The 25,324-nt window shown below is 45.8% G+C and overlaps 1 protein-coding gene across 1 annotated transcript in view; it reads right to left on the reverse strand.

The window, feature by feature from the left end:
• csmd2 (CUB and Sushi multiple domains 2) overlaps positions 1-25,324 on the reverse strand; it is an 899,615-nt gene that overhangs the window by 857,029 nt on the left and 17,262 nt on the right. Inside the window, exon 2 of the mRNA XM_071373664.1 lies at positions 1,068-1,284. Within this exon, the coding sequence (XP_071229765.1) occupies positions 1,068-1,284 (217 nt within the window). The remainder of the gene's footprint in view (positions 1-1,067; positions 1,285-25,324) is intronic.

The following is a 25,324-nucleotide window of genomic DNA, read 5'->3' on the forward strand; positions in this document are numbered from 1 at the left end:
CTGTCCCCTACAGACCACTGTTAGTGTTACTGGCCCCTACAGACCAATGTTACTGTTACTGTCCCCTACAGACCACTGTTAGTGTTACTGTCCCCTACAGACCACTGTTAGTGTTACTGTCCCCTACAGACCACTGTTAGTGTTACTGTCCCCTACAGACCACTGTTAGTGATACTGTCCCCTACAGACCACTGTTAGTGTTACTGTCCCCTACAGACCACTGTTAGTGTTACTGTCCCCTACAGACCACTGGTAGGGTTACTGTCCCCTACAGACCACTGTTAGTGTTACTGTCCCCTACAGACCACTGTTAGTGTTACTGTCCCCTACAGACCACTGTTAGTGTTACTGTCCCCTACAGACCACTGTTAGTGTTACTGTCCCCTACAGACCACTGTTAGTGTTACTGTCCCCTACAGACCACTGTTAGTGTTACTGTCCCCTACAGACCACTGTTAGTGTTACTGTCCCCTACAGACCACTGTTAGTGTTACTGTCCTGTTAGTGTTACTGTCCACTGTTAGGGTTACTGTCCCCTACAGACCAATGTTAGTGTTACTGTCCCCTACAGACCACTGTTAGTGCTACTGTCCCCTACAGACCACTGTTAGTGTTACTGTCCCCTACAGACCACTGTTAGTGTTACTGTCCCCTACAGACCACTGTTAGTGTTACTGTCCACTGTTAGTGTTACTGTCCCCTACAGACCACTGTTAGTGCTACTGTCCCCTACAGACCACTGTTAGTGTTACTGTCCCCTACAGACCACTGTTAGTGTTACTGTCCCCTACAGACCACTGTTAGTGTTACTGTCCCCTACAGACCATTGTTAGTGTTACGGTCCACTACAAACCATTGTTAGTGGTACTGCAGAGGGCCAGTCTAATCTCCAGTGCCCTGAACACTGATCTCACTGGGAGATATATTGAATCACCTCACATTGCAGAGACTAGTGCCAACTCAATGCATCAGAGTTTTTCCTGATCCTGTCACCTTGCCAAGGAAAAGTCCTGTCCCTATTAAGCCCAACCATCTTATCGCAAATCATCCAAGATGATAATTCTGACCTGGTCCTAAGGTTCCCCGGGCTGGGCGGGCCGTCGTAGACAGACAGCAGGTCAAAGTCTTCCTCTAGAGCGAAACCTTGGAACACCAGCTGTATCCTGTTGTGTTCCGCTGCCAGGATCACCCACGTACAGTTGGCATAGTTGGGGTAGCCGTATGGGTAGCCAGGGCTCTCTATTGTACCGTTGGGGTTCTGGAGAGTATAACTGCAGTTCTGAGCTGTTGGGATGGAAAAGGGGGACGGGAAAGGTAGAGGGGGAGAGGGAAAAAGGAGGGAGGGAAGGAGGATGGATGGAGAGAGAGATAACATGTGGTTAGCAAAGCAGACTGAGCAACATTAAAGGGGATATTTCCAGTTCAAACACCAACAAAGTGGACACCCCACTATTGTTTTGGTAAACAGCTGCGGGATGCGGCTGGAGAAATGTAACCACTCAAATGTACACACAGAAGCTAACAAAACAGATGGACGTTCCCTCAGAAACAGATGGTTAGTGCATCACTACTGCCTTCCTGAGACCGAGTACTAGATTCAGAAATACCTTGTCTTTCTCTGTCAGTGGTGCACAAATACCTTGTCTTTCTCTGTCAGTGGTGCACAAATACCTTGTCTTTCTCTGTCAGTGGTGCACAAATATATTGGCTTTCTCTGTCAGTGGTGCACAAATATATTGGCTTTCTCTGTCAGTGGTGCAGAAATGCCTTGGCTTTCTTGGTCAGTGAAATGCCTTGGCTTTCTTGGTCAGTGAAATGCCTTGGCTTTCTTGGTCAGTGGTGCAGAAAGTCAAGGTATTTCTGCATCGCGGACTGAGTATAAGCAGTGCTTCTTGAGTATGCTACGTTACATTACAAGCATATGAACAGACATGTGCACAAACACAGGTATCAACACATACACTACCATTCAAAAGTTTGGGGTCACTTAGAAATAACCTTGTTATCCATGAAAACATACATGAAATTAGTTGCAAAATAAATAGGAAATATATAGTCAAGGGGAGTGACAGATATAGGGAAGATGATCAAGGAGGTGATGGAGTCCAGGTGAGGGACAGATATAGGGAAGATGATCAAGGAGGTGATGGAGTCCAGGTGAGGGACAGATATAGGGAAGATGATCAAGGAGGTGATGGAGTCCAGGTGAGGGACAGATATAGGGAAGATAATCAAGGAGGTGATGGAGTCCAGGTGAGTGTCATGAGGCTCAGATGCACAAGATGATGTGACAGGTGTGCGGGATAATCAGCAGGCTGATGACCTTCAGTTTCTTGGCAATTTCTCGCATGGAACAGCCTTCATTTCTCAGAACAAGAAGAGACTGATGAGTTTCAGAAGAGAGGTCTTTCTTTCTGGCCATTTTGAGCCTGTATTCGAACCCACAAATGCTGATGCTCCAGATACTCAACTAGTCTAAAGAAGACCAGTTTTATTGCTTCTTTAATCAGAACAACTGTTTTCAGCTGTGCTAATATAATTGCAAAAGGGTTTTCTAATGATCAATTAGCCTTTTAAAATGATAAACTTGGATTAGCTAACACAACGTGCCATTGGAACACAGGAGTGATGGTTGCTGATAATGGGCCTCTGTACTCCTATGTAGATATTCCATAACAAATCAGGCGTTTCCAGCTACAATAGTCATTTACAATATTAACAATGTCTACACTGTATTTCTGATCAATTTAATGTTATTTGAATGGACAAAAAATGTGCTTTTCTTCAAAAACAAGGACATTTCTAAGTGACCACAAACTTTTGAAAGGAAGTATGTATATATATATATATATATCTTTCTAAGTGACCACAAACTTTTGAAAGGAAGTATGTATATATATATATATATCTTTCTAAGTGACCCCAAACTGTTGAACGTTAGTGTAGATGACTGCACACACAATTACACACACCACAACACATAACTAAAACAAGCCCCTTGACAACCCCCTTGACAATCCCCTTGACAACCCCCTTGACAATCCCCTTGACAACCCCCTTGACAACCCCCTTGACAATCCCCTTGACAACCCCCTTAACAACACCCTTGACAATCCTCTTGACAACCCGCATTGACAATCCCCTTGACAACCCCCTTGATAATCCCCTTGACAACACCCTTGACAACCCCCTTGACAATTCCCTTGACAATTCCCTTGACAATCACCTTGACAACCCCCTTCATAATTCCCTTGACAACCCCCTTGACAATCCCCTTGACAATTCCCTTGACAACCCCCTTGACAATCCCATTGACAATCCCCTTGACAACCCCCTTGACAACCCCCTTGACAACCCCCTTGACAACCCCCTTGACAATCCCCTTGACAACCCCCTTGACAACCCCCTTGAAAATCCCCTTGACAACCCCCTTGACAATCCCCTTGACAACCCCCTTGACAATCCCCTTGACAATCCCCTTGACAACCCCCTTGATAATCCCCTTGACAACCCCCTTGACAATTCCCTTGACAACCCCCTTGATAATTCCCTTGACAACCCCCCTTGACAATCCCCTTGTCAACCCCCTTGACAATCCCCTTGACAACCCCCTTGACAACCCCCTTGACAATCCCCTTGACAACCCCCTTGACAACCCCCTTGACAATCCCCTTGACAACCCCCTTGACAACCCCCTTGACAACCCCCTTGACAATCCCCTTGACAACCCCCTTGACAATCCCCTTGACAATCCCCTTGACTGAAGACTACACCTCTGTATCACCACAACATATCACCTTGTATCTAGCAGCAGGCAATTAGCATTGGAGTGCTATAACATGACATTATCACCTTATACCTAGCAGCAGGCAATTAGCATTGGAGTCCTGTAACATACCATAATCACTATGTATCTATTGGCAGGCCATTAGCATCGGAGTGCTATAACATGACATTATCACCTTATACCTAGCAGCAGGCAATTAGCATTGGAGTGCTGTAACATACCATAATCACTATGTATCTATTGGCAGGCAATTAGCATCGGAGTGCTATAACATGACATTATCACCTTATACCTAGCAGCAGGCAATTAGCATTGGAGTGCTGTAACATACCATAATCACTATGTATCTATTGGCAGGCAATTAGCATCGGAGTGCTATAACATGACATTATCACCTTATACCTAGCAGCAGGCAATTAGCATTGGAGTCCTGTAACATACCATAATCACTATGTATCTATTGGCAGGCCATTAGCATCGGAGTGCTATAACATGACATTATCATCATGTATCCAGCAGGCCATTAGCATTGGAGTTCTAATCGCTAGCCCTCCCACCACTCTACACACTCCGTCTATTTATAAACCTCCACGGACACGCTTTTTCCACATCAACCGTCATGATGTGATTATCCAGCCCCTCAGGAAATGGTTGAGGGGATTGTGATCTCTCCTGGTCGTCGGAAAGAGATACTCACCAAGGTCAATGTCAAAGTTCATTTGCACAGAGAATAGTCAATTCCCACGCAGCCACACACGTGGGCCCCGGGAACTGTCAGTCAATGGTCGTCACAGTGACCAAGCAACAGACGACGAAAGGAAAGGAGACAGGAGCTGACTCGCAAATGTCCCCCTATTCCCTATGTAGTGTACTAGTTCAGGCAACCCTGGTACAACCCTGGTACAACCCTGGTACATAGGGAAAATGGTGCTGTTTGGGATGCAAAATTGGAATCTAAGGAGGGGTGGAATCTAAGTAGGGGTGGAATCTATGGAGGGGTGGAATCTAAGGAGGGGTGGAATCTAAGGAGGGGTGGAATATATGGAGGGGTGGAATCTAAGGAGGGGTGGAATCTAAGGGGGGTGGAATATATGGAGGGGTGGAATCTAAGCAGGGGTGGAATCTAAGGGGGGTGGATTCTAAGGGGGGTGGTATCTAAGGGGGGTGGATTCTAAGGGGGGTGGTATCTAAGGGGGGTGGATTCTAAGGGGGGTGGTATGTAAGGGGGGTGGATTCTAAGGAGGGGTGGATTCTAAGGGGGTGGAATCTAAGGGGGGTGGAATCTAAGGGGGGTGGGATCTATGGGGGGTGGAATCTATGGAGGGGTGGAATCTAAGGAGGGGCGGAATCTAAGGGGGGTGGAATCTAATGAGGGGTGGAATATATGTAGGGGTGGAATCTAAAGAGGGGCGGAATCTAAGGAGGGGTCTAAGGAGGGGTGGAATATATGGAGGGGTGGAATATAAGGGGGTGGAATATAAGGAGGGTGGAATCTATGGAGGGGTGGAATCTAAGGGGGGTGGAATGTAAGGAGGGGTGGAATATATGGAGGGGTGGAATCTATGGAGGGGTGGAATCTAAGGGGGGTGGAATCTAAGGAGGGGTGGAATCTAAGGAGGGTGGAATATATGAGGGATGGAATCTAAGGAGGGTGGAATCTATGGAGGGGTGGAATCTAAGGAGGGTGGAATCTAAGGAGGGGTGGAATCTAAGGAGGGGTGGAATCTAATGAGGGGTGGAATATATGGAGGGGTGGAATCTAAGGAGGGGTGGAATCTAAGGAGGGGTGGAATCTAAGGAGGGGCGGAATCTAAGGAGGGGCGGAATCTAAGGAGGGGTGGAATATATGGAGGGGTGGAATATAAGGAGGGTGGAATCTATGGAGGGGTGGAATCTAAGAGGGGTGGAATCTAAGGAGGGGTGGAATCTAAGGGTGGTGGAATATATGGAGGGGTGGAATCTATGGAGGGGTGGAATCTAAGGGGGGTGGATTCTAAGGAGGGGTGGACTCTACGGAGGGGTGGAATATATGGAGGGGTGGAATCTAAGGAGGGTGGAATCTATGGAGGGGTGGAATCTAAGGGGGTGGAATCTAAGGAGGGGTGGAATCTACGGAGGGGTGGAATGTGTGGAGGGGTGGAATCTAAGGAGGGGTGGAATCTATGGAGGGGTGGAATCTACGGAGGGGTGGAATCTAAGGAGGCGTGGAATCTAAGGAGGAGTGGAATCTAAAGGGGGTGGAATCTAATGAGGGGTGGAATCTATGGAGGGGTGGAATCTAAGGAGGGGTGGAATCTATGGAGGGGTGGAATCTAAGAGGGGTGGAATCTAAGGAGGGGTGGAATCTAAGGGTGGTGGAATATATGGAGGGGTGGAATCTATGGAGGGGTGGAATCTAAGGGGGGTGGATTCTAAGGAGGGGTGGACTCTACGGAGGGGTGGAATATATGGAGGGGTGGAATCTAAGGAGGGTGGAATCTATGGAGGGGTGGAATCTAAGGGGGTGGAATCTAAGGAGGGGTGGAATCTACGGAGGGGTGGAATGTGTGGAGGGGTGGAATCTAAGGAGGGGTGGAATCTAAGGGTGGTGGAATATATGGAGGGGTGGAATCTATGGAGGGGTGGAATCTAAGGGGGGTGGATTCTAAGGAGGGGTGGACTCTACGGAGGGGTGGAATATATGGAGAGGTGGAATCTAAGGAGGGTGGAATCTATGGAGGGGTGGAATCTAAGGGGGTGGAATCTAAGGAGGGGTGGAATCTACGGAGGGGTGGAATGTGTGGAGGGGTGGAATCTAAGGAGGGGTGGAATCTATGGAGGGGTGGAATCTACGGAGGGGTGGAATCTACGGAGGGGTGGAATCTAAGGAGGCGTGGAATCTAAGGAGGAGTGGAATCTAAGGGGGGGTGGAATCTAATGAGGGGTGGAATCTATGGAGGGGTGGAATCTAAGGAGGGGTGGAATCTATGGAGGGTTGGAATCTAAGGGGGGTGGAATATAAGGAGGGTGGAATCTATGGAAGGGTGGAATCTAAGGGGGGTGGAATCTAAGGAGGGGTGGAATCTAAGGATGGGTGGAATCTAAGAGGGGGTGGAATCTAAGGAGGGGTGGAATCTATGGAGGGGTGGGATCTAAGGAGGGGTGGAATCTAAGGGGGGTGGAATCTAAGGAGGGGTGGAATCTAAGGAGGGGTGGAATCTATGGAGGGGTGGAATCTAAGGGGGGTGGAATATAAGGAGGGTGAAATCTATGGAGAGGTGGAATCTATGGAGGGGTGGAATCTAAATGGGGTGGATTCTAAGGAGGGGTGGAATCTAAGGAGGGGTGGAATATATGGAGGGGTGGAATCTAAGGAGGGTGGAATCTATGGAGGGGTGGAATCTAAGGGGGGTGTAATCTAAGGAGGGGTGGAATCTAAGGAGGGGTGGAATCTAAGGAGGGGCGGAATCTAAGAGGGAGTGGAATCTAACGGGGGGGGTGGACTCTAAAGAGCGGTGGCATCTAAGGAGGGGTGGAATCTAAGGGGGGTGGAATCTAAGGGGGGTGGAATCTATGGAGGGGTGGAATCTAAGGGGGTGGAATCTAAGGGGTGTGGAATCTATGGAGGGGTGGAATCTATGGAGGGGTGGAATCTAAGGAGGGGTGGAATCTAAGGATGGGTGGAATCTGAGAAGGGGTGGAATCTAAGGAGGGGTGGAATCTATGGAGGGGTGGGATCTAAGGAGGGGTGGAATCTAAGGGGGGTGGAATCTACGGAGGGGTGGAATCTAAGGAGGGGTGGAATCTATGGAGGGGTGGAATCTAAGGAGGGGTGGACTCTAAAGAGCGGTGGCATCTAAGGAGGGGTGGAATCTAAGGGGGGTGGAATCTAAGGGGGGTGGAATCTATGGAGGGGTGGAATCTAAGGGGGTGGAATCTAAGGGGGGTGGAATCTATGGAGGGGTGGAATCTAAGGGGGGTGGAATCTAAGGAGGGGTGGAATCTAAGGATGGGTGGAATCTGAGAAGGGGTGGAATCTAAGGAGGGGTGGAATCTATGGAGGGGTGGGATCTAAGGAGGGGTGGAATCTAAGGGGGGTGGAATCTAAGGAGGGGTGGAATCTAAGGAGGGGTGGAATCTAAGGAGGGGTGGAATCTATTGAGGGGTGGAATCTAAGGAGGGGTGGAATCTAAGGAGGGGAGGAATATATTGAGGGGTGGAATCTAAGGAGGGGTGGGATCTAAGGAGGGGTGGAATCTAAGGGGGGTGGAATCTAAGGAGGGGTGGAATCTAAGGATGTTTGGAATCTGAGAGGGGTGGAATCTAAGGAGGGGTGGAATCTAAGGAGGGGTGGAATCTAAGAGGGGGTGGAATCTAAGAAAGGGTGGAATCTAAGGAGGGGTTGAATCGAAGGAGGGGTGGAATCTAAGGATGGGTGGAGTCTAAGGATGGGTGGAATCTAACGAGGGGTGAAATCTAAGGGAGTGGAATCGAAGGAGGGGTGGAATCTAAGAGGGAGTGGAATCTAAGGGGGGGTGGAATCTAAGAAGGGTGGAATCTAAGAGGGGTGGAATCTAAGGAGTGGTGAAATCTAAGGAGGGGTGAAATCTAAGGAGGGGTGGAATCTAAGGAGGGGTGGATTCTAAGGGGGGGGTAGAATCTAAGGAGGGGTGGAATCTAAGGAGGGGTGGAATCTAAGGAGGGGTGGAATCTAAGGAGGGGTGGAATCTAAGGAGGGGTGGAATCTATGGAGGGGTGGGATCTAAGGAGGGGTGGAATCTAAGGGGTGTGGAATCTAAGGAGGGGTGGAATCTAAGGAGGGGTGGAATCTATGGAAGGGTCGAATCTAAGGAGGGGTGGAATCTATTGAGGGGTGGAATCTAAGGAGGGGTGGAATCTAAGGAGGGGTGGAATCTAAGGAGGGGAGGGATCTATTGAGGGGTGGAATCTAAGGAGGGGTGGATTCTAAGGAGGCTGTAATCTAAGGAGGGCTGTAATCTAAGGAGGGGTGGAATCTAAGGAGGGGTGGAATCTAAGGAGGGTGGAATCTATGGAGGGGTGGAATCTATGGAGGGGTGGAATCTAAGGAGGGGTGGAATCTAAGGAGGGCGGAATCTAACAAGGGGTGGAATCTAAGGAGGGGCAGAATCTAAGAGGCGAGTGGAATCCAAGGAGGGCTGGAATCTAAGGAGGGCTGGAATCTAAGGGCACATGAACAGGGTAAACTCATCCCCAGGCTATGAGCCGGCTGGCTCCTCATATACACTACATAGAGAACAGGATAAACTCATCCCCAGGGTAAACTCATCCCCAGGGTAAATTCATCCCCAGGGTAATCTCATCCCCAGGGTAAACTCATCCCCAGGGTAAACAGGTAATGGTAGAACTACACTATAATATATGCATACAGTTTTGACTTAGTCCACAAAATATATTCCCCTTTTAACAATGCAAAGTAGAGCAGAGAGAGACAGAGAGAGAGAGAGCGAGACAGAGAGAGAGAGAGAGAGACAGAGACAGAGACAGAGACAGAGACAGAGACAGAGACAGAGACAGAGAGAGAGAGAGAGAGAGAGAGAGAGAGAGAGAGAGAGAGAGAGAGAGAGAGAGAGAGAGAGAGAGAGAGAGAGAGAGAGAGAGACAGTGAGAGACAGTGAGAGAGAGAGAGACAGAGAAAGAGGAGAGAGAGAACTTCATGGAAGAATACATAATCCTATTTATGCAATTGATGCTTTCCAAATAGCACCCTATTGGTGGGAAGTAGTGTACTATAAAAGGAAAAAGAGTTACATTTGGAAGGCATTACATTCTGTTGTTCTTCCTTCCTTTGTTCCGCTCAGACACGGATGTGAGTTTTCAATGGCGGATGATTAAAATGCATTTAGGAAAGCCAAATCGGAGGACATCTGTCATGTGAATAGCCCATATTATTCATAAAAAACAATTAAATAAGCAAATGAAACAGCAAGGAAAAGACAATTGTAGCATGTTTGCTCACCCATAGCATGACAAATGGCACCCTTTTTTCCCTCTATTCCCTATTGGCTCTGGTCAAAAGTAGTGCACTACAACGGATACAGGGTACCGGTTGGGAAGCACACCACAATATTGTTGGAGACTAATGAGATATGAAAGCTCTATTGCCACTGTAGAATGTACAGTGAATTAGGAAAGTATTCAGACCACTTGACATTTTCCACATTTTGTTATGTTACAGCCTAAATTCTAAAATGGATTAAATTAATGTTTTTTCCGCATCAATCTACACACAATATCCTATAATGAGAAAGTGAAAACAGGCTTTTATACATTTTTGCAAATGTATTATACATAAAAAAAACTAAAATACCTTATTTACATAAGTATTCGGACCCTTTGCTATGAGACACGAAATTAGAGCTCTGGTGCATCCTGTTTCCATTGGTCATCCTTGAGATGTTTCTACAACTTGATTGGAGTCCACCTGTGGTAAATTCAATTGATTGGACATGATTTGTAAAGGCACACACCTGTCTATATAAGGTCCCACAGTTGACAGTGCATGTCAGAGCAAACACCAAGCCATGTGGTCGAAGGAATTGTCCGTAGAGCTCCGAGACAGGATTGTGTCGAGGCACAGATCTGGGGAAGGGTACCAACAAAATTATGCAGCGTTGAAGGTCCCTAAGAACACAGTGGCCTCCATCATTCTTAAATGGAAGAAGTTTGGAACCACGAAGTCTCTTCCTAGTGTAACGCTCGTCGTTGGAATGAGAAGAGGAGGATCAATGCGCAGCGTGGTAAGTATCCATTTTAATAAGAATACTTGAACAATGAAAAAAACCAATAAACTGACAAACGAACGAAACAGTCCCGTATGGTGATAACACAGACACAGGAAACAACCACCCACAAAACACAAAGGAAAACAGGCTACCTAAATATGGCTCCCAATCAGAGACAACGACTGACACCTGCCTCTGATTGGGAACCATACTAGGCCAAACACAGAAACAGACAACCTAGACATACAACATAGAATGCCCACCCACATCACACCCTGACCAAACAAAACATAGAAACATACAAAGCAATCTATGGTCAGGGCGTGACACCTAGAGCTGGCAGCCCGACCTAACTGAGAAATTGGGGGAGAAGGGCCTTGAGAGTTGACCAAGAATCCGATGATCATGCTGACAGAGCTCCAGTTCCTCTGTGGAGATGGGAGAACATTCCAGAAGGACAACCATCTCTGCAGCACTCCACCAATCAGGACTTTATGGTAGAGTGGCCAGACGGAAGCCACTCCTCAGTAAAAGGCACATGACAGTCCGCTTGGAATTTGCCAAACGGCACCTGAAGGACTCTCAGACCATGAAAAACATGATTATTTGGCCTACTTCTGGAGAAAACCTGGCACCATCCCTACGGTGAAGCATGGTGGTGGCAGCATCATGCTGTGGGGATGTTTATTATGGTGGCGGCTGGAACTGGAAGACTAGTCAGGATCGAGGGAAAGATGAACGGAGCAAAGTACAGAGAGATCCTTGATGAAAACCTGCTCCAGAGCGCTCAGGACCTCAGACTGGGGGCGAAGGTTCCCCATTCCAACACAACAGGACAATGACCCTAAGCACACAGCCAAGACAACACAGGAGTTGCTTCAGGACAAGTCTCTGAATATTCTTGAGTGGTCCAGCCAGAGCCCGGACCCAATCGAACATCTCTGGAGAGACCTGAAAATAGCTGTGCAGCGACACTCCCTGTCCAACCTGACATATCTTGAGAGGATCTGCAGAGAAGAATGGGAGAAACTCTGCAAATAGAGGTGTGCCAAGCTTGTAGCGTCATACCCAAGAAGACTCAATGCTGTAATCGCTGCCAAAGGTGCTTCAACAAAGTACTGCTTAATGGGCCTGAATACTTATGTAAATGTGATATTTCCATATATAGTATAAAATTCAAAAACAAAACTTTTTTTTGCTATGTCATTATGAGGTATTGTGTGTAGATTAATGAGGGGGGGGGGACTATTTAATCCCTTTTAGAATAAGTCTGTAACGTAACAAATTGTGGAAAAAGTCAAGCGGTCTGAATACTTTCCGAAGTTTCTGTAAATATGGATCCTCCCAAGGCATGTTGTCTTACACAAACACAATACATCCTTGGAAACTTGGAAAAAAGCTTTCCTTCCAATGTGATGTTCTTCGATACAACGTGTTTGTTTCAGCACTGCCCTAACATACCACAGTTAGCGAATCATCATGTTGTTGATTAGTTAAAGGGAAGGACTGAAGAAAACCCTTTGGTAATATACATAGGCCTATTATTATTTCATTTCAATCGTCCAAGGTACAGTCTTGCTGCCTGTGTCTGTGTGTCTCCCTTCAGCTCAGGGATAGAGGTGGGGGCCACAGTAACATCTGAACTCCTCATGAGGGGCCCTAGCTGCACCGACATTTTAAAGCAATTCTACACATTTTGCCACGGGCTGGAGAGAAACAATAGCTGTTTGTCACCGATGTTCATGCTATTCTACACATTTGTCCGTAAGCTGAGTGAGAAATGTTTGCAGATTTTAACATGACATCTGAGTGAGACTGACTAACAACATCAATGGGTGGTAAATTTGACCACGATTACTACAAGGAAATTGATCCGAGGGCAGTCAGCTCTAGCTGCACCTAGCCCAGTCCATCAGTTATCCAACAGGAAGTTAAAGCACAGAATTCATTCTTGTTTCTTAGAGACCCCGAGGCAGATTTCAATCTGAAAATCTTTCCCCACCTACCCATGTACAGTATAAAACAGGTAAGGAAGATAGCTGCCTATAGAGCAGCCGGTGATAACCTCAGTACGGTATAAAACAGGTAAGGAAGATAGCTGCCTATAGAGCACCCGGTGATAACCTCAGTACGGTATAAAACAGGTAAGGAAGATAGGTGCCTATAGAGCACCCGGTGATAACCTCAGTACAGTATAAAACAGGTAAGGAAGATAGCTGCCTATAGAGCAGCCGGTGATAACCTCAGTACAGTATAAAACAGGTAAGGAAGATAGCTGCCTATAGAGCAGCCGGTGATAACCTCAGTACAGTATAAAACAGGTAAGGAAGATAGCTGCCTATAGAGCAGCCGGTGATAACCTCAGTACAGTATAAAACAGGTAAGGAAGATAGCTGCCTATAGAGCACCCGGTGATAACCTCAGTACAGTATAAAACAGGTAAGGAAGATAGGTGCCTATAGAGCAGCCGGTGATAACCTCAGTACGGCTGGGATGCTGCACTTATCCCACACTGGTAATCGGGTCAGGGCGTTTAGCATTTCTGCCATTTCTAGTCGGCCACGCCGGGGAGTGTGTGGACGCAAGGCACCAGGCGCGGGGCGGGAAAGTACTCCCGATATGACACACAACAACACAATTGTGTCTTTTGTCCAGTTCTAGCATGGCACACTGAGGCAGGGGTAGAATAGGGAAGAGAGGAGAGAGAAAAGTGTCCTCTTCATTATTTAGGAAGATACAAACCCAATCCAGCGGGCGTGTTTCCATCTTGACAGTATTGTTGACTCCTCAGAGAGATTCTATCTGGCAGAAATAACACCCACTTTTAGCTCTTCGAGGACCTAGAGTGCATACTTTACACCTGCAAATGAACCCAGACGACTGCACACTTGAACCCCCCCCCCCCCCCCCCCTAGACACAATTCCATTTAATTCAGCAACAACGAAGCCACCTCCAATCCAAATGTGTTTGTGTGGAATCATTTCGAAAGTGTCAAAGGTGGGAAATACATAAAGCAGAGGTGAAACCCATACCAACAGCTACATCACACAGACACAGGAAACCCTCTCAGCTACATCACACAGACACAGGAAACCCTCCCAGCTACATCACACAGACACAGGAAACCCTCTCAGCTACATCACACAGACACAGGAAACCCTCTCAGCTACACCACACAGACACAGGAAACCCTCTCAGCTACATCACACAGACACAGGAAACCCTCTCAGCTACATCACAGACACAGGAAACCCTCCCAGCTACATCACACAGACACAGGAAACCCTCTCAGCTACACCACACAGACACAGGAAACCCTCTCAGCTACATCACACAGACACAGGAAACCCTCTCAGCTACACCACACAGACACAGGAAACCATCTCAGCTACATCACACAGACACAGGAAACCCTCTCAGCTACATCACACAGACACAGGAAACCCTCTCAGCTACACCACACAGACACACCAAAGGAAACATTTCCAGCTACAATCAGACAGACACATTAAAGGATAAAAGACAAAACAGTGAATAATCATGTCAATTTGAATTTAGATGGAACTGTCGCTTTAAGAGTCCCGTGTCACATCATCTAGTGTACATGTTAAATACCCAGTCAATACTAATGCCCAGGTAGGGTCTCTGTGTAACCCTGGCATCCCTGCTATGGCTAATTATCATAGGCTAAGCCTAACCGATAGTGGTCCAATCATCTCCTTCATTAATACTCTCTGTAAGGCAACGTCCAATCAACAGATCTGTCCCACATGGCACCCTATTCCCTATGGGCCCTGGTCAACAGTAGTGCACTAAAGAGGGAGTGGAACCCTATTCCCTATGGGCCTTGGTCAACAGTAGTGCACTATAGAGGGAGTGGAACCCTATTCCCTATGTGCCCTGGTCAACAGTAGTGCACTATAGAGGGAGTGGAACCCTATTCCCTATGGGCCTTTGTCAACAGTAGTGCACTATAGAGGGAATGGAACCCTATTCCCTATGTGCCCTGGTCAACAGTAGTGCACTATAGAGGGAGTGGAACCCTATTCCCTATGTGCCCTGGTCAACAGTAGTGCACTATAGAGGGAGTGGAACCCTATTCCCTATGTGCCCTGGTCAACAGTAGTGCACTATAGAGGGAGTGGAACCCTATTCCCTATGGGCCCTGGTCAACAGTAGTGCACTATAGAGGTGATACTATAGAGGCCTGTTTCCAAAATGGCCGCTTGCATTCTGCGTTCTCCTATTCTCTCAAGGGTGATCTTCCAAGAACCGCTGAGAGAGATACTGTCTGGAACACTTAGCGCTTCAAATCTGTTACATTTCAAATAAACTTTGTTGTGATCTCTGATGAGAAATCAGGAAATCGCAACATAACGCAGCCAGTGTCAACAAAGCTATCTTTTATGCTAGCTAGCTACGTCTGTTTACATTACTTTTATGCGAGCTAGCTAGCTACGTCTGTTTACATTGCTTTTATGCGAGCTAGCTAGCTACGTCTGTTTACATTGCTTTTATGCGAGCTAGCTAGCTACGTCTGTTTACATTGCAGATAACGTAGCAGCGTGAGCAACTAGTGCTAGCTATTCGGCTAACAACTATCTTAGAATGGGTGGATTTGACATGATAAACACATAAACGAGTAACAGAATACCAATGCATATTATTATTTGACATTGATGTTGACGAGAGCGTTGGGTTTCTATTTCACCTGATAACTAATATTGATATGCTGCAGTACTACAGATGCAGTACATCTAGATTACATTGCATATGCTACTTCATCCCAATGTCTAATGTAAGCTACATTATTTGGATACAAAACAAACACTGGCATATTATAAAGGATAACATGTCCAATTTAATTATATATATATGCATATCAAACAGGAATATATAATATAATATTATATAATATTGTAATGGTATTAATGACTTTTTCTCTCCTTATGAACTACAACCCCCAGATGCCCCAGCCCCAATGCCAGAACCCTGGGAAGACATCAACACGTCAATTTTAATAATAATTAACAACTTTTATTGGTTTTCCTGTATCTTCATGAATCCTTAAAAAAACAAACTCCACTGTACAAAATAAGTCAAAGTTTCAAGTTGTATTAGTCGTACTGTTTGTACAGGATACACATGTTATACACCGTCCAACGAAATAACTTCCAAGTTCCTTCTGGACAATGCAACAACAATGATAAATAATACAAGATAAGAATAGGAACATGAAGTGATAAAATAATAAAATACTAGTAATATAATAATGATAATATAATAATAGTGGAATATAATAAACATTTTAGCATTCCCAAGTGAAGGACATCTCAAGGAGATGAATCTCCAACATTCTAAACCGTGTTCAGGATCTTAATTTGATCACCCTGTTGTAGGAGAGTTTTCCTGCAATGCAGGAGATGTAAAATGTGTCGTGTATTTGAGGTTGAAATCATATCAAAATGTAATTTGTCACATGCGCCGAATACACCAGGTGTAGACTTTAAAGTGAAAGCCTTACTTACGAGCCCTCTCCAAACAATGCAGAGTTAAAAAGAAAATTAGCTAAGTAAATAAAATAAATATAATAAATTAAAGGAAAGAAAAAGCTTCTGAAGTTTTTTAATTTCCACTTTGACATTTTCATCTTGATTTGAACTTACAAAAAATGTATCAACCCCTAAAAAAATGTCATTAAAATAAAAAATAAAAAATGTCATTAAAATAAAAAATGTCATTAAAATCCACATATTAATAGAAATGTCCCTGCAGGATTATTTTCCTGCTGTAGCAAACTGGCTCAAATTAAGATCCTACATCTGTAAATGACGGGAAATTTTGCCAACAATATTTTTTAACACAGGACAGGAGTTTACAGATTTTTAAATAAGAATTTGTTCTTAACCGACTTGCCGAGGTAAAGAAAGGTTAAAATAATAATAATTGTAGACCATGAATAGTTGAACAAGGTGTTTGTGCTGGGTAGGATTAAATACTTGCACACACTGTGCAATACCCTGGGGTATTAAATTATTAAAATTAAATTATTAAATTATCATTGTTATTGCACACACATTGATGTCAGACATGCCCCTAGGAGCAGAGTTCAGGAGCAGGACAAGACACCCTTTATTAGATTGTACACGCTGTGCAACGTGACCGTTCGGGAGAGGACTACAGTACTACAGTAAGAGCAAAATAATCCCAAATAAAATAATAAATACCTCAGTGTAACAACAGTTTTAGTAAGTAATACTGAAGTCGTGCACAATTATCAGTTTCTATTTAGGTTTATGTCACCCATTCATTGTCAGTTAGAGACACAGTAGGACCCAAAAGCATAATCAGTGCTCTAACTCCCCCTGGTGGTGGTCTGGAGAAATGAAGCAGTGATGCAGGGTACCGTACTAAACCACAACTTAACTCTATGTCCCGCAGCATAGTCTCAATATTTTAAAAATGAGGAACCACTGTATTATATACTATGCCACTGTATCTTAGCCACTCTTACATATACAGTGAGGGAAAAAAGTATTTGATCCCCTGCTGATTTTGTACGTTTACCCACTGACAAAGAAATGATCCGTCTATAATTTTAATGGTAGGTTTATTTGAACAGTGAGAGACAGAATAACAACAAAAAAATCCAGAAAAACCCATGTCAAAAAAGTTATACATTGATTTGCATTTTAATGAGGGAAATAAGTATTTGACCCCTCTGCAAAACATGACTTAGTACTTGGTGGCAAAACCCTTGTTGCCCACTGTATATGGATGAGTGATGACAGAGCGGCACAGGCAAGACGCAATAAAGACCTAGAAAGCCTAGATTAAGCAGAACACAACTGGTTGCATTTCCTATGTTTTTAATCATGTGTTACCTCCAAACCAGTCAGACACAACTGTCCTGCCAAGTCAATGCTTATCAGTTCCCATCTGTCCCTGAAAACAAATAGAAAAAACTATATTTGCTACGTTTGTCAATAGCTGGCGAGTTCACCAATGCAGGAGGATTTTTTTCTTCTTCCTGGTTTCACAATTGACCCATTTCTTACTTTAGTTAGTTAATTTGCTTGTTTATTTTGTCCCGTGTGACTCAGTTGGTAGCACATGGTGGGTTCAGTTATCATGGAGGACTAGTTTGTAAAAAAGTATAAAACATATACAGTATACACTCACTGGATGAGAGTGACTAAAATGTAAAATCTCTAAACAGATGATAAGCCTGGACGAGATAGCTAGCTAACTAATTTATTCATACATTACACCTGCATGATTTCCCCAAGAATTCGCCACGTTTTTTGCCATCACAGAGCATTTTCATGATTGGGGAGAGCATAGCTATCAAGTTCGATGAGTTGACTTAGCTTGGCTAGCGGGCTAATGAACAGCATTGACTAAACATTTTAATTCAAAATTAATATAAAAAGTAATTTGTTGATCAATTTAACATCGTTTGGTTAATAAAAACAAACAAACATAAAACGTACATTTTACAAAGTTATTCCTTATTCCTCTGGAACACTTTCCCCCAACCGGGGACTTCAGTCCGCCATTAATTCAGAAGTTTTCTGGATAATTTTCGCAGCATTGCAAGGTGTTATGGGATAGCCTCCCCGGCTAACAGAAGAAAAAAGTAGGCTCATGCTTTGTTTTCCAGACCTCCCAAGTCTTTACACTTTGGGAACTTCCGGAACATACTTAGCTTTTCACGTTCTTATGTTTGTAATCACAGATAACACGATGTTCTTTAAAATGCAGATTGACCTGGGACAAGAGTTTGACCTTACCTAACTTGACTAATCTAAGAATGGAATATTTTCCCAAATATCTAATTTGATCATTATTCTCTCCATTGAAACTCTTCTCCAAGGTTTTTTTTTGTAAATGTACATGTTTTCTCTATTCGTTTACCTGATCAAACAATCAAAGTATATCATTTCCCAGAGTTCCTGCAATAGTAAGACAGTTACAGAACCAACTGTGAAAGGTGTTCCCATACCCCCCCCCCCCATATTGAATGGATTAAATAAACAGAAGCAAGATAAACTGTATGTCTTTTAAAACAGGTACGATGAATAGTAGATCAACTCTATAGAGGAATGATAGAGAGTAGATCAACTCCATAGTGTATATACTGTAGGTGAAGGGGAGGGAACACACAGCAGCATCAGGGAAAGCCGTTTTAGGGCTTAACACTTATGCCAAAGTAGTGACAACTTTTAAAATCAATATCTGAGCTACCGCTGGGATAATAAACTACTCCAGTGCTTTTAGAGGTTTTTCGACAGCGACCAGTGACATTTTCTCAGATGGAGAGAAAAAAACAGGTAGTTAAAATTGAATCTGAGAAAAATACACATTTATGGAAGTTCAAAAATCAATGATGCTTTTTAGTTTTACTAAATCCATTAACTTGATTTATATTTGGACATATTTCAAAATACAGACTTCTGCTATAGTGGCATTGTCCCAGGAGAAATACAACGTGTCCCAGGAGAAATACAACTTGTCTCAGGAGATATACAACGTGTCCCAGGAGAAATACAACTTTTCTCAGGAGAAATACAACTTGTCCCAGGAGAAAAACAACTTGTCCCAGGAGAAATACAACTTGTCTCAGGAGAAATACAACTTGTCCCAGGAGAAAAACAACTTGTCCCAGGAGAAATACAACTTGTCCCAGGAGAAATACAACTTGTCCCAGGAGAAATACAACTTGTCCCAGGAGGAATACAACTTGTCCCAGGAGAAATACAACTTGTCCCAGGAGAAATACAACTTGTCCCAGGAGAAATACAACTTGTCCCAGGAGAAATACAACTTGTCTCAGGAGAAATACAACTTGTCTCAGGAGAAATACAACTTAGATAAAGGAAGGAACTACAGTCAGGGCCGAAAGGAGAAAATGAGCTATCTAGCTAAATCAGGTCATTGACAAATAAAATAATAAATAAATGCGTTGCTCTGTGTGTTATGTTTGGATACACACACACACACAAAACACACACACCAAACACACACACGGAACACAAACACCAAACACACACACCAAACACAGACACAAAACACAAACACCAAACACACACACCAAACACAGACACAAAACACAAACACCAAACACACACACCGAACACACACACAAAACACACACGACGAACACACACACACACAAAACACACACACCAAACACACACACGGAACACAAACACCAAACACACACACCAAACACAGACACAAAACATACACCAAAAACACACACAAACACACACACTGAACACAAAGACCAAAAACACACACCGAACACACACAAAGCACACACACCAAACACACACACACTGAACACAAAGACCAAAAACACACACCAAACACACACACCAAACACACACACCGAATACACACACCACACACACCGAACACACACACCAAACACACACACAAAACACACACACCAAACAAACACAACGAACACACACACCGAAGACAAACACCAAATACAAACACCACACAAAACACACACACCAAACACACACCGAACACAAACACCGAACACACACACACACACCGAACACACACACCAAACACACACACCAAACACACACACACACTTCAAACACACACACCAAACACACACACACACACACAAAACACACACACCAAACACACACACCAAACACACACACCGAACACACACACCAAGCATACACACACACACATCTTTCAACATACACTGACACGTTGGGTCTTTGATTTTAAGTGACTCCTTGGATTGATGTGGTCCATTGTAAATCCTCAGGCTCATAGTCACCACTATGATTTGAAATGAGCTGGTTGGTTCCAGTGACCATCTCTGATGGTCACCACTATGATACGCAGGTAAAATATACACAAATGAAGTGTTTTGGCCTTTTTGAGACATGGATGATCTACCTGTCAGGAACAGCAGAGACAGCTCTGCCTGTTAGTCTGTCAGTACTACCTGCTACGGGACACAACTAAACAGGCACAAAGGGAGAGGTGTGACCTTCTTGGAGCTAGACTGCCGGGACCACCGCACACCTGTGTGTGTGTGTGTGTGTGTGTGTGTGTGTGTGTGTGTGTGTGTGTGTGTGTGTGTGTGTGTGTGTACACATAGCTGTGTTTGTTTTGCCTGAGCGGTTGATTTGCGACGTGGCAGGGACGGGTCTGCAGTGGAGCGCTATGACACTTTGATGAATCGATGGATACTGTGCTGTACTCCAGCAGGAGAGCAATCCCTCAGAGTATACCAGAGTGTGTGAGAGAGAGAGAGAGGGAGAGAGAGAGCGAGAGAGAGAGAGAGAGAGACAGTAAGAGAGAGAGTAAGCGAGCTAGAGAGAGAGAGAGAGAGAGAGAGTGCGAGAGCTAGAGAGAGAGAGAGCTAGAGAGGGAGAGAGAGAGACAGTAAGAGAGAGAGTAAGCGAGCTAGAGAGAGAGAGAGAGAGAGTGAGAGAGTGAAACAGCTAGAGAGAGAGAGATAGAGAAAGTGAGAGTAAGAGTAAGAGAGCTAGAGAGAGAGAGAGACAGAGAGAGAGAAAGAGAGAGAGAAAGAGAGAGAGGGAGAGAGAGAGAGAAAGAGAGAGAGAGAGGGAGAAGGAGAGAGAGAGACAGAGAGAGAGAGAGAAAGAGAGAGAGAGAGGGAGAAGGAGAGGGAGAGTGTGTGTGTTTGTGCGTGAAATCCAGTACATAAGCACAGCTCCAGGGACAGCAGTGGCAGCAGTGTACATCATGCAGAGATACATCTTGCAGAGAGAGACTCGGGTTAACAAATACACTGGGTTTCAGTGGGAGAAATTACATGGGTATCCTTTCAATCCCATAGCTCTTACACTTAGCACCAAACAATAAAAATCTATCTTTATTGGTCAAATACACATATTTAGCACATGTTTTCGCGGGATCCTTTGTTCGTACCCCTCAGGGCAATTGAACTGATTCCAGTGGCTGATTCAAGACACCACCGGTGGAGAAGAGGTATTCGGAGTGGACTTCTAGTCCGACTCAGGAGGCGCGCATACCATCCACCGCTTCCGAGTATATTTCTCGCTAATGTTCAGTCTCCGGATAATAAAGTTGACGACAGCCAGTAGGTTTATCAGTTCATCGCGCAGACAGGAATAAATATCTCTACGGGAAGTTTTGCCAATATTTACAGATGTTTCATCCGTGACTACAGCCGTTTGGCAGCCCCTCTCACCACTCTCACCTCCACCTCCACTCCGTTCCACTGCAGAGGCAGCGTTCCCGGGAACTCAAGCGACGCTTCACTTCCGCGCCGATCCTCACTCAGCCAGACCAGGAACTCCAGTTCGTCATTGAGGTGGACTCCTCCGACACCAGGGTAGGTGCTGTTCTGTCTCAATGTTCAACCCTCTGAACAGAAGCTACACCCATGTGCTTTCTTGTCCCGCAAGCTCTCACCTGCAGAAATACGTTTCAAAATAGGTAACCGGGAACTTCTGGCTGTGAAGCTGGCTCTTGAGGAGTGGCGTCACTGGTTGGAGTGCTCGGGACTCCCCTTCATTGTGTGGACGGACCACAAAAACCTGTCCTACATCCAGACAGCCAGACATCTGAACTCCCAGCAGGTCAGGTGGGCCTTGTTCTTTGGAAGATTCAACGTCACATTCACTTATCGCTCCGGATCTAAGAATACCAAGCCTGACGCCCTCTCCCGTCAGTTCACTGCCGACAACACAGGTTCCGAGCTAGAGACCATTATGCCATCCACCTGCATCGTGTCCGCCGTCTCCTGGGAGATCGAGTCCCGTATTCGCCAGGCTCAGCAGAACCAGCCTAACCCATGACCCAGGTAATGGACCTAGAGAGGCTCTGGTTGTTCCAGATTCAGTTCAGCTCTGAAGTTCTTCAGTGGGCCCATTCTACTCACCTCACCTTGTCATGAACCGGACTGTCGCCTTCCTGCATCAGCGATGTTGGTGGCCCACCAAGTAGAGAGACGTCTGGGAGTTCATCTCAGCTCTGTCTGTGCCTGGAACAAAACCTCCACCAAACCCACTTCCGGTCTGCTCCGCCCTCTTCCGATACCCAGTCGCCCCTGGTCACACATAGCTCTGGACTTCGTCACTGTCCTTCCCCCATCTGACGGTAACTCAGTCATCCTCAACATTATCGACATATTTTCCAAAGCGGCTCACTTCATTCCCCTCTCCAAGCATCCATTCTCCAAGGAGACTGCAGACCTGCTGGTATCCCATGTGTTTCGGCAGGATGGCATTCCCACTGACATCGTTTCTGACAGTTTACGTCCCATGTATGGAGATCCTTCTGTTCAGCACTTGGTATTAATGTTAGTCTTTCATCTGAATACCACCCCCAGACCAACGGCCAGACCGAACGGGCCAACCAGGAGATGGAGACCGCCCTATGCTGCGTGACTTCTCCTAACCCTTCTTCCTGGAGCACTTAGCTACCCTGGGTTGAATATGCCCACAACACCATCATCAACGCCTCGTCAGGTATGTCAGCCATCGAGTGTGCCCTGGGCTATCCTGTCTCCTCCTGCAGCAGCTCTTCCACGCCCTCGGCTTATCAATGACCATCCTGCTTATACCGTCCGGTGGCTTTTGGATGTGCCCCGTCGGGGTTGCGTTTGGCAGTACCTGGTGGACTGGGAGGGATACGTGCCTGAGGAGTGCAGCTGAGTGCCCCGCCGTCACATTCTGGACCCCTCCCTCTTCTGGGAATTCCATACCTCACTTCCAGATAAGCCTGGTACCGTCACATCAGTTTAAATGTATTTGGCTAAGGTGAATGTAAACTTCCGACTTCAACTGTATCAAAACACTTTATTCCATCTCCTTCCCTCCTATTCCTTCCCTCCCATTCCTTCTCCTTCTCCTTCCCTCCCATTCCTTCCCTCCAATTCCTTCTCCTTCCCTCCCATTCCTTCCCTCCCATTCCTTCTCCTTCCCTCCAATTCCTTCCCCTTCCCTCCCATTCATTCCCTCCCATTCCTTCCATCCCATTCTTTCCCTCCCATTCTTTCCCTTTCCCTCCCATTACTTCCCTTTCCCTCCCATTACTTCCCTTTCCTTCCCATTCTTTTCCCTTCCCTCCCATTCTTTCCCTCCCATTCCTTCCCTCCCATTCCATCTTCTTTCATTCCCATTCCTTCCCCTTTCACCCATTCCTTCTCTTTCCCTTCCCTCCCATTCCTTCTCCTTCCCTCCCATTCCATCTCCTTCCCTCCCATTCCATCTCCTTCCCTCCCATTCCTTCTCCTTCCCTCCCATTCCTTCCCCTTCCCTCTCATTCTTTCTCTTTCCCTCCAATTCCTTCCCCTTCCCTCTCATTCCTTCTCCTTCCCTCCCATTCCTTCTCCTTCCCTCCCATTCTTTCCATTTCCCTCCCATTTCTTGTCCTTCCCTTCAAATGTCTTCCCCTTCCCTCACATTCCTTCCATTTCCCTCTCATTCCTTCCCCTTCCCACCCATTCCTCCTTCTTCCCTTCCATTCTTTCTTATTTTCTTCCCATTCCTTCTCCTTCCCTCCCATTCCTTTCCCTTCCCTCCCATTATTTGTCCTTCCCGCCCATTCCTTTCAATTCCTTCTCCTTTCTCTCCTTCCTCTCCTTCCTTCTCCTTCCTCTCCTTCTTTTTCCTTCCTTCTCCTTCCTTCTCCTTTCTCTCCTTCCTTTCCTTCCTTCTCCGTCCTTCTCCTTTCCTCTCCTTCCTCCTTCTTCATTAAAAGGGAATTAAAAGGGAAAGTGTTGAGCTCAGTGTTCCTGGGTGAATCCATACATTAGACTAATGTAGTAGTGCAGGGCGGATAGGGAAACTGTGCAGCCGTTATGGCCCAACACCATTATAGGTAAAGCCCAATGCAGTGGAAAGGTGATTGGCCTCCAATCACTTAGAAAACATTATTGTTGTTTCCACTGGGTTGACTGGCTTATTCAGCAAAAGGTATAGGAGAGGGGGGAGGGAGAGGGAGGGGAGAGAGGGAGAAAGCAGGGAGGGAGGGAGAGAGAGGGGGGAGTAGGGGAGAGAGGGAGAGTGAGAGAAGGGGGAGTGGAGAGAGGTAGAGAGCAGGGAGGGAGGGAGAGAGAGGGAGAGGGAGAGGGAGGGGAGAGAGGGAGAGAGGAGGGGAGAGAGGGAGAGAGCAGGGAGGGAGGGAGAGAGAGGGAGGGAGAGAGAGGGAGGGAGGGAGAGAGACGGGGGAGTAGGGGAGAGAGGGAGAGAGGGAGAGAGCAGGGAGGGAGGGAGAGAGAGGGGGGAGTAGGGGAGAGAGGGAGAGAGCAGGGAGGGAGGGAGAGAGAGGGGGGAGTAGGGGAGAGAGGGAGAGAGGGAGAGAGCAGGGAGGGAGGGAGAGAGAAAGGGGAGTAGGGGAGGGAGGGAGAGAAAGGGGGGAGTGGAGAGAGGTACGCCTGTTATCATGAGATATGTGGATCAACGTACACAGGTGGACAGAGTGCAGTGCCCATCCAGAGGAATGAAATGTTCAACAGCCAATCAAATTCACATACTGTGCCGTCTCTGTATACAGGATACAAACATGTGTACAACATACACACAGAGAGCCAGAGAGAGAATAGTACAAAACATCACATACAGTATATGCAATGTAAAATGACTGCTTCTTTGAATTGACAAAATACACTAATTGACACAAAAAAGGACTTGGAACAGGTCAGATGGGAAGTAAAAGAAGTGTTGAGGTCAAAGGTAAAATGAGTAACATCACATCACAGTGCAGCCCAACAGGATGTGAGACATGGTGTTGCATCTAACAGAGAGGAGGAGCCAGTCA

Source organism: Salvelinus alpinus, chromosome 29, assembly GCF_045679555.1.
Source record: "Salvelinus alpinus chromosome 29, SLU_Salpinus.1, whole genome shotgun sequence".
In the NCBI taxonomy this organism is placed as follows: Eukaryota; Metazoa; Chordata; class Actinopteri; order Salmoniformes; family Salmonidae; genus Salvelinus; species Salvelinus alpinus.